This window comes from Salmo salar, chromosome 02, assembly GCF_965601325.2.
Source record: "Salmo salar chromosome 02, fSalSal1, whole genome shotgun sequence".
NCBI lineage: Eukaryota > Metazoa > Chordata > Actinopteri > Salmoniformes > Salmonidae > Salmo > Salmo salar.
The window spans coordinates 2,755,001-2,765,225 of NC_138292.1; the positions used below are offsets into that span (position 1 = coordinate 2,755,001).

The 10,225-nt window shown below is 42.5% G+C and overlaps 1 protein-coding gene across 1 annotated transcript in view; it reads right to left on the reverse strand.

Moving 5' to 3' along the window:
• Positions 1-10,106, reverse strand: part of LOC106590999 (oxysterol-binding protein-related protein 10) — a 133,099-nt gene extending 122,993 nt beyond the window's left edge. Inside the window, exon 1 of the mRNA XM_082968530.1 lies at positions 9,603-10,106. Within this exon, the coding sequence (XP_082824656.1) occupies positions 9,603-9,847 (245 nt within the window). The 5' untranslated portion in view covers positions 9,848-10,106. The remainder of the gene's footprint in view (positions 1-9,602) is intronic.
• Between the last annotated feature and the right edge of the window lie 119 nt (positions 10,107-10,225).

Sequence of the window (10,225 nt, forward strand, 5' to 3'; positions counted from 1 at the left end):
CATTAGGGTTATAACCACGTTAATGTATTATAATGGAGTAGTATCTACTGTGACATTAGGGTTATAACCACGTTAATGTATTATAATGGAGTAGTATCTACTGTGTGGGGGGAGAGAGAGAGAGAGAGAGAGAGAGAGAGAGAGAGAGAGAGAGAGAGAGAGAGAGAGAGAGACACAGAGGAGAGAGAGAGAGACAGAGAGAGAGAGAGAGACAGAGAGAGAGAGGAGAGAGAGAGAGAGAGAGAGAGAGAGAGAGAGAGAGAGAGAGAGAGAGAGAGGAGAGAGAGAGAGAGAGAGAGAGAGAGAGAGAGAGCAGAGAGAGAGAGAGAGACAGAGAGAGAGAGAGAGAGAGAGAGAGAGAGACAGTTCATTCTGAACTAATGTATCCTGCCATGTACAAAAACCACTCTCACGTCAGAGTCTGACAGACAGAGGCAGATGCACCTCCACTGGGTTTGGCTACAGAGAGCTCTATATCTCACATCCCTTCTGATTAGCACAGAACTAGAGTGGCCCAGTACAGAGGGCGCTATGGCAGACTTGTCCAAGTACAATTCTGTGTATGTGTGGTGCTGTATATGCATGAGGAGGAGGAGGAGGTCTGCTCTGGAGGACCCGCTGCTCATCCCATCAACTCCAGATGACCAGATTCTGATTTGTGTGGCGTTGTCGGAGTAAGAGTGTGTATCAGAAATCCAAATTAATTATCAAAACATGAATAAAGAAAAACACATGTTGCAACACTTGTTGTGATTTCTGTTCCACTTCCCAGAAGAGCAGGTACTGTGATGTACTTCTGTTCCACTTCCCAGAAGAGCAGGTACTGTGATGTACTTCTGTTCCACTTCCCAGAAGAGCGGGGACTGTGATGTACTTCTGTTCCACTTCCCAGAAGAGCGGGGACTGTGATGTACTTCTGTTCCACTTCCCAGAAGAGCGGGGACTCTGATGTACTTCTGTTCCACTTCCCAGAAGAGCGGGTACTGTGATGTACTTCTGTTCCACTTCCCAGAAGAGCAGGTACTGTGATGTACTTCTGTTCCGGTTCCCAGAAGAGCAGGTACTGTGATGTACTTCTGTTCCACTTCCCAGAAGAGCAGGTACTGTGATGTACTTCTGTTCAACTTCCCAGAAGAGCGGGGACTGTGATGTACTTCTGTTCCACTTCCCAGAAGAGCGGGTACTGTGATGTACTTCTGTTCCACTTCCCAGAAGAGCAGGTACTGTGATGTACTTCTGTTCCGGTTCCCAGAAGAGCAGGTACTGTGATGTACTTCTGTTCCACTTCCCAGAAGAGCAGGTACTGTGATGTACTTCTGTTCAACTTCCCAGAAGAGCGGGGACTGTGATGTACCTCTGTTCCACTTCCCAGAAGAGCTGGTACTGTGATGACCTTCTGTTCCACTTCCCAGAAGAGCAGGTACTGTGATGTACCTCTGTTCCACTTCCCAGAAGAGCTCAGGTACTGTGATGACCTTCTGTTCCACTTCCCAGAAGAGCTCAGGTACTGTGATGTACTTCTGTTCCATTCAACTAGACTGACTCACTGTTTCTTTCCTTTATACTGGCAATAACAGTATATCACCAGACATTGTATGCCTGATTAGAGGGGGATTCATGGGAACAGCAGGTATGGTTCAGTAAACAAGTCATAACACAGCAACATATACTGAAGAAGCTGGCAGGTCAATACGTCTAAACTATTGGAAATCATTCCAATTCACAAGCTCCTCTTCTGTCAAACCTTCTGGTCACAACACATAAAGCCTTTCTGACAGGATTGAAACCACAATGTTGCAATTACTGTGCTGAGATATAAATGTCAGATATGCTTTATCAAACAGTTTCTTGGCTGCGCTGCCTCTCTGCCCCCCGAAGACAAATACAATGAAAACAGAAAACAGTGTGCAATATTGAGACAGGAGAATGTCAGAGTTGCTTTCACTATCTATCACATGCAATCAGTATCACATTTCACTTCTTACGTTTCAGTTGAGAACTGAGCAAAGTGAGCCAAACATTCACATAGGGAAAGACATCATTAAAAGTTCAAAGAGCAGTTTGAATAGAGCACAGCAGGCGCAGGAAGCAGACCTGGAGAGTCAAACAGCTGATCTAATTGTAGAACTCGTGCAGCCAGGTACTCAGGTATTTCTCTGGCATTGTGTTAAAAGCAGTCTGAATACCGGTGTACCGGTCCTTGGTTATGACCCAGACTAGAATGTTCATATTGTTACAAATGTAACAACCATGTGGTTGTCAGGAGTGCAGAATTTCCTGGAATTCTCCCCATATCACATATTTATCACACTAACGAAACACATGCAAACACATGGAGAGAGAGAGATGGAGAAAGAGAGAGAGAGAGAGGGAGAGGGGGGAGGAGAAAGAGGGAGAGGGAGAGGGAGGAGAAAGAGAAAGAAAGAGAGAGAGGGCGAAAGACAGACAGAGTGAATCTTTCTCCTTTACTGTGATAAATATTCCTCACAAAGAGATTCATTATTCACAGAAATGACTACATTTATTCCAAATTTGAACTTATTAAACCCAGAGGAAAAAGTAAAAATACTCATGGGCGAAGGAGCAATGGCTCCTCTTGCAGCCAAATATGTATTTTCCTGCCATAGCCTGAGGGACACTGAATAATAACATCTGCATAGTAAGCAGTAACTTACTTATTATTAATATTATTGTTATTAATATTATTGTTATTACTATTATTATTGTTGTTTATCATTCCAAATAGTAGTGGTATGGGTAGTAATGGTAATGATAGCAGTTTAGTGATGGTGGTGGTAGTAGTAGTAGTGGTATGGGTAGTAATGGTAATGATAGCAGTTTAGTGATGGTGGTGGTGGTAGTAGTAGTAGTAGTAGTAGTAGTAGTAGTAGTGGTATGGGTAGTAATGGTAATGATAACAGTTTAGTGATGGTGGTGGTAGTGGTGGTATGGGTAGTAATGGTAATGATAACAGTTTAGTGATGGTGGTGGTAGTGGTGGTATGGGTAGTAATGGTAATGATAACAGTTTAGTGATGGTGGTGGTAGTGGTGGTATGGGTAGTAATGGTAATGATAACAGTTTAGTGATGGTGGTAGTAGTGGTAGTGGTATGGGTAGTAATGGTAATGATAGCAGTTTAGTGATGGTGGTGGTAGTAGTAGTGGTATGGGTAGTAATGGTAATGATAACAGTTTAGTGATGGTGGTGGTGGTAGTAGTAGTAGTAGTAGTAGTAGTAGTAGTAGGTGTATGGGTAGTAATGGTAATGATAGCAGTTTAGTGATGGTGGTGGTGGTAGTAGTAGTAGTAGTAGTAGTAGTAGTGGTATGGGTAGTAATGGTAATGATAGCAGTTTAGTGATGGTGGTGGTGGTAGTAGTAGTAGTAGTAGTAGTAGTAGTGGTATGGGTAGTAATGGTAATGATAGCAGTTTAGTGATGGTGGTGGTGGTAGTAGTAGTAGTAGTAGTAGTAGTAGTGGTATGGGTAGTAATGGTAATGATAGCAGTTTAGTGATGGTGGTGGTGGTAGTAGTAGTAGTAGTAGTAGTAGTGGTGGTATGGGTAGTAATGGTAATGATAACAGTTTAGTGATGGTGGTGGTAGTAGTGGTAGTGGTATGGGTAGTAATGGTAAAGATAGCAGTTTAGTGATGGTGATGGTAGTAGTGGTAGTAGTAAGGGTAGTAATGGTAATGTTAACAGTTTAGTGATGGTGGTGGTAGTGGTGGTATGGGTAGTAATGGTAATGATAACAGTTTAGTGATGGTGGTGGAAGTAGTGGTAGTAGTAGTAGTAGTAGTAGTAGTGGTATGGTAGTAATGGTAATGATAGCAGTTTAGTGATGGTGGTGGTAGTAGTAGTAGTAGTAGTAGTAGTAGTAGTAGTGGTATGGGTAGTAATGGTAATGATAACAGTTTAGTGATGGTGGTAGTAGTAGTAGTAGTAGTAGTAGTAGTAGTAGTGGTATGGTAGTAATGGTAATGATAACAGTTTAGTGATGGTGGTGGTGGTAGTAGTAGTAGTAGTAGTAGTAGTGGTATGGGTAGTAATGGTAATGATAACAGTTTAGTGATGGTGGTAGTAGTAGTAGTAGTAGTAGTAGTAGTAGTAGTAGTAGTGGTATGGTAGTAATGGTAATGATAACAGTTTAGTGATGGTGATGGTAGTAGTAGTAGTAGTAGTAGTAGTAGTAGTAGTGGTATGGTAGTAATGGTAATGATAGCAGTTTAGTGATGGTGGTGGTAGTAGTAGTAGTAGTAGTAGTAGTAGTAGTAGTAGTGGTATGGTAGTAATGGTAATGATAGCAGTTTAGTGATGGTGGTGGTAGTAGTGGTATGGGTAGTGTCGTGACGTTGTATTAGTTAATGTGACGACTGTTGCTCATCGAATGATTAACGGTTTATAATTGCGTGATTAAATGAATTAAGCAATGAATCAAGCAATTATTAACTCATCAACCTGGGGCGCCATGGGAACATTATTTTGATTGAGTTTCTATTTCCCAAATTAACTCAAAGGATATCAGAATATCGATTTTACAACAGTCGCTAAATTAATCAATTTCCTCTACAGTCTCATTCTGAACGTCGCATAATCCGGGAATCTGCACGGACCCGGGTCCCACCAATGAGTTTACCACACCAATCTTAGTTGATTATTTATTTACTAGCAAGCTAAAATGATGATAAAAATACACATACACAAAACACAGTCTAGCTATTGATTAGGACTTAGTATAACGGGCCAACACACTATGGAACGTGTTACCCAAAATGGGGATTTAAAAGAGAGAGAAACCAAGAAAGTACACGAGAGAAATATACATTTGGGTTCATTTGTCAGCTATGCTTATTTAAACCTAGCTTTGCCCCGAACTGCCGCTCTTATGGGTCAGAATATAATGATGTAATTACGTGTTGGAGGTCTCAGAAGGGAAGCTCCGCGTGTGTCGTTCAGGCTTCTCAATGACGCACTTCTCCGGCGCAGCTCTCTGGTTGTCCTCACGATGTCAGTGTCCTTCTTGGCTTAGGGGTCTGATCCCTCGCCCTTGATCTGAAAGGGGTCTTCTGAGGACAGACAGCTCTGTAGCTCAGAGCTCACAGCTTCGGACTCGAACGGTGTAGATACCACGATTCAATGGAGAGTGGAGGCTGGGTGGTTCGGCTTGAATTCACCCGCTTAGACACAGCTACTCGTCCGTAGCTCGTGTAGAAAAAGATTTCTTTGTCTTCAACCTTGTGTTTCATTTTGGGGTTCGTTGACTTTGTTAGACCTTCGCTGCAGCTTGGGGTCAATTAGTCTCCTATGTTAATTCTTCACTCTCCTGTCTTATACCCTCGGGTCAGAAGTGGGCGTAACCGCCTTTAGGGCAATTCTCTGGGCGGACCAAGTTAAGGGGCAAGGCCTAGATTTGACTAAAATCCTATTTTAGACACTACCTTCACATCTCATCTTTACCAAAACATTCTCTTTGATTTGGATATTTTCCACACAACGTACAATGTATAAACATCAGGCATATACTGGGAAAACTCTTAAAGGTACAATGTTTTCATAATAACGTCATCTCTTAACCTTTAATAACAATACAAAAGTTACATACATTTTCATATTCCACCTCTCGTCATGACCACCATTGTGGCTGACGGAAACCATTGTTCCAAAGTCCCTTTATTGCATGTTTAATGTTCTGAGGCCAGTTCTCCAGAGGACAAAGGAATTTCTCTGTGGCCTAAGGTTTATTATGGGCGTGAGGTGTCATAAAACCCCCCACATCTTCAGACCCCTAGATCTCTCCTCCTCTGTTGGGGTTTTGGGAGATAATCTGTAGGGTGGTGGTCTCCTGTACCCTGACCTGATCAGGACAGTCATGACAGTAGTAATGGTAATGATAACAGTTTAGTGGTGGTGGTGGTGGTAGTAGTGGTATGGGTAGTAATGGTAATGATAACAGTTTAGTGATGGTGATGGTAGTAGTAGTAGTAGTAGTAGTAGTGGTATGGGTAGTAATGGTAAAGATAACAGTTTAGTGATGGTGGTAGTAGTAGTAGTAGTAGTAGTAGTAGTAGTAGTGGTATGGGTAGTAATGGTAATGATAACAGTTTAGTGATGGTGGTAGTAGTAGTAGTAGTAGTAGTAGTAGTGGTATGGGTAGTAATGGTAATAATAGCAGTTTAGTGATGGTGGTAGTAGTAGTAGTAGTAGTAGTAGTAGTAGTAGTGGTATGGGTAGTAATGGTAATGATAACAGTTTAGTGATGGTGGTAGTAGTAGTAGTAGTAGTAGTAGTAGTAGTAGTGGTATGGGTAGTAATGGTAATGATAGCGGTTTAGTGATGGTGGTGGTAGTAGTAGTGGTATGGGTAGTAATGGTAATGATAGCAGTTTAGTGATGGTGGTAGTAGTAGTAGTAGTAGTAGTAGTAGTAGTAGTAGTAGTGGTATGGGTAGTAATGGTAATGATAGCGGTTTAGTGATGGTGGTGGTGGTAGTAGTAGTAGTAGTAGTAGTAGTAGTAGTGGTATGGGTAGTAATGGTAATGATAGCGGTTTAGTGATGGTGGTGGTAGTAGTAGTAGTGGTGTGGGTAGTAATGGTAATGATAACAGTTTAGTGATGGTGGTGGTGGTAGTAGTAGTGGTATGGGTAGTAATGGTAATGATAACAGTTTAGTGATGGTGGTGGTAGTAGTAGTAGTAGTAGTAGTAGTAGTAGTAGTAGTGGTATGGGTAGTAATGGTAATGATAGCGGTTTAGTGATGGTGGTGGTAGTAGTAGTAGTAGTAGTAGTAGTAGTAGTAGTGGTATGGGTAGTAATGGTAATGATAGCGGTTTAGTGATGGTGGTGGTAGTAGTAGTAGTAGTAGTAGTAGTAGTAGTAGTAGTGGTATGGGTGGTAATGGTAATGATAGCAGTTTAGTGATGGTGGTGGTGGTAGTAGTGGTAATGATGATGATGGTAGTTGTAGTACTGATGTAATGGTGAAGATGACCGTTATTTAGTTATAAGTTAGTTATAGTTTCATTTTCCATATTTATATTTTTATATTTATTACATTACATTCTACTATTGACTGTTACCATTTTATTGTTATTATTTTTGTATATAATTTTGTATTATTATTATTTACTGCCATTTTATATTATTATTTGTTATTGTTTATAATTTTATTACCATGTATATTGTATACATTGTGGCTTTGGCAATATTGACACAATGTTTTTCATGCCAATAAAGCAGCTTGAATTTTAATTTGAATCAATCAGTAACCAATAGAACACTGTGATCAGAGCTCATTACAAGACTGGCTGCTTTCCCTATCGATCTAAACACACAGTGCACACACACACACACACACACACACACACACACACACACACACACACACACACACACACACACACACACGCAGCGTGCCAGAAATGGGAGAGGGGCTTTCCGTCATTGATTTTCATTCAGATCCCACCATCCACCCACCACACCTAATCCAAAACAACAGTGTGGCTCTGTCCCAAATGGAACTCCATTACCTGCATAATGTAGTCAGGGCCATAGGACTCTGGTCTAAAGTAGTGCACTATGTAGGGAATAGGGCTCTGGTCTAAAGTAGTGCACTATGTAGGGAATAGGACTCTGGTCTAAAGTAGTGCACTGTGTAGGGACTAGGGCTCTGGTCTAAAGTAGTGCACTATGAAGGGAATAGGGCCCTGGTCTAAAGTAGTGCACTATGTAGGGAATAGGGCCCTGGTCTAAAGTAGTGCACTATGTAGGGAATAGGGCTCTGGTCTAAAGTAGTGCACTATATAGGGACTAGGGCTCTGGTCTAAAGTAGTGCACTATGAAGGGAATAGGGCTCTGGTCTAAAGTAGTGCACTATATAGGGACTAGGGCTCTGGTCTAAAGTAGTGCACTATGAAGGGAATAGGGCCCTGGTCTAAAGTAGTGCACTATGTAGGGAATAGGGCCCTGGTCTAAAGTAGTGCACTATGTAGGGAATAGGGCTCTGGTCTAAAGTAGTGCACTATATAGGGACTAGGGCTCTGGTCTAAAGTAGTGCACTATGAAGGGAATAGGGCTCTGGTCTAAAGTAGTGCACTATATAGGGACTAGGGCTCTGGTCTAAAGTAGTGCACTATGTAGGGAATAGGGCCCTGGTCTAAAGTAGTGCACTATGAAGGGAATAGGGCTCTGGTCTAAAGTAGTGCACTATATAGGGACTAGGGCTCTGGTCTAAAGTAGTGCACTATGAAGGGAATAGGGCCCTGGTCTAAAGTAGTGCACTATGTAGGGAATAGGGCCCTGGTCTAAAGTAGTGCACTATGTAGGGAATAGGGCTCTGGTCTAAAGTAGTGCACTATATAGGGACTAGGGCTCTGGTCTAAAGTAGTGCACTATGAAGGGAATAGGGCTCTGGTCTAAAGTAGTGCACTGTGTAGGGACTAGGGCTCTGGTCTAAAGTAGTGCACTATGAAGGGAATAGGGCCCTGGTCTAAAGTAGTGCACTATGTAGGGAATAGGGCCCTGGTCTAAAGTAGTGCACTATGTAGGGAATAGGGCTCTGGTCTAAAGTAGTGCACTATATAGGGACTAGGGCTCTGGTCTAAAGTAGTGCACTATGAAGGGAATAGGGCTCTGGTCTAAAGTAGTGCACTATATAGGGACTAGGGCTCTGGTCTAAAGTAGTGCACTATGTAGGGAATAGGGCTGTGTGTTGGTAGATAGGTCTACTGGACAAGTGTAAAAAGGTCTATTCACTCTGAATGAGCCAAGTTCAGTAATAGAAATGTAAAGGGCAGTGAAATACAGTCTGTTGTCCCCCATCACAGACTGTCAACCAATCACCCTGGAGCTTTCCCACAGCCTGGGACCATCTGGCTCTGGAAATGAAATCAGTCCAAAACAACCCTTCCACTGTTCCTGTTCAAGTATTTATTAACCTTCCTATCTGAACGCCTTATCTCTATGAACCCAAGGTCTGCTTTCATGATGGAAGGCAGTATGACCACTTAACAAATAATTCACTCAACTATAGACTAGAACAGAGCACAATAGAACATAAAAAACAGTATTTATATATTATGTTAATGGTCATCACTTGTGTTGCTGCCAACAACAACTGTGTTCTAGTAAACATGGCAACAGGACAGAAAATGCCTTTTCGTGCAGCAACGCAAAGCGACGCGCCTCCCGGTTCAGTCCGTCCAATGGAAAAATCCTATGACATCATAATCAATCAGGTTCAGTCCGTCCAATGGAAAAATCCTATGACATCATAATCAATCAGCTGATCTATTACCGCGAATGTGATCTGACCCCTTTTTTTGTAACTTCTGTTATCAATACATATGATAAGATACGAAAAACAATAGGTGAAAATTAAATAGATAATATTAATATTTAATATCGAACCGAACTTGTTGTGAATAGATGAGATTAAATGAGATTAAAAAGATATATATATGTGAAATGAGATGACTTTCCACCAGACACAACTGATCAACAATGGCACCAAACTCAGTTAAGAACCCCTGTAAAACTAGCTCTGTTCCACTGTGTTAGTGTGCGTCCCTGGACCAGAGCTAGACCCCTGAATAGACAGACTACTGTACCTGTTCTGCCATCCCTGTAGCAGGTTGGTGTATTTATTGAGGACCCCCTCCAGGCGCCGCTTGCGGGTTTGATGCGGAGTAGACCCGCTGTCCCCGGACACCCCACCACGGCTGCCTGCGGTGCCTGCCTCTGAGCTCAGGCTGTGCGGACACGGACCGCCACCTCCTCCGTCCAACCTCTGTGCGGCGGGATTCCCATGGCAGGATGCGGGGTTGATCGTGTTGGAGCCTGGGTGCTTGTCCATAGTTGAGATTTAGTCTAACGATAAAATGATTATCTTGTTTTAGAAGGTGTAAAACCGAACGATAAGAAGATTGAATGCAGTGGAGATTCCAGAACAGGGTGATAACCACATTCTCCGTTAGTGCCGCTTCTTGGAGAATATGGACCCTGTACTGTCTTCTGCTGAGAGAAGAAGAGAGAGGAGAAGAGGAGAGAACAAGAGGAGAGAATAGGGGTATTCCGTGTCTTGCTGCGGTGTTGGTGTGTGTGGCTCTGACGTTTCTGCGTTTTTTCTACTGGAAATCCCGGGATGGTCACTCCCTTTGACTGCCAGCCAACCACGACACTGGTGTACCTCTAGAATACAGAGTTATATACATCATCGCTGAGAACACACGGA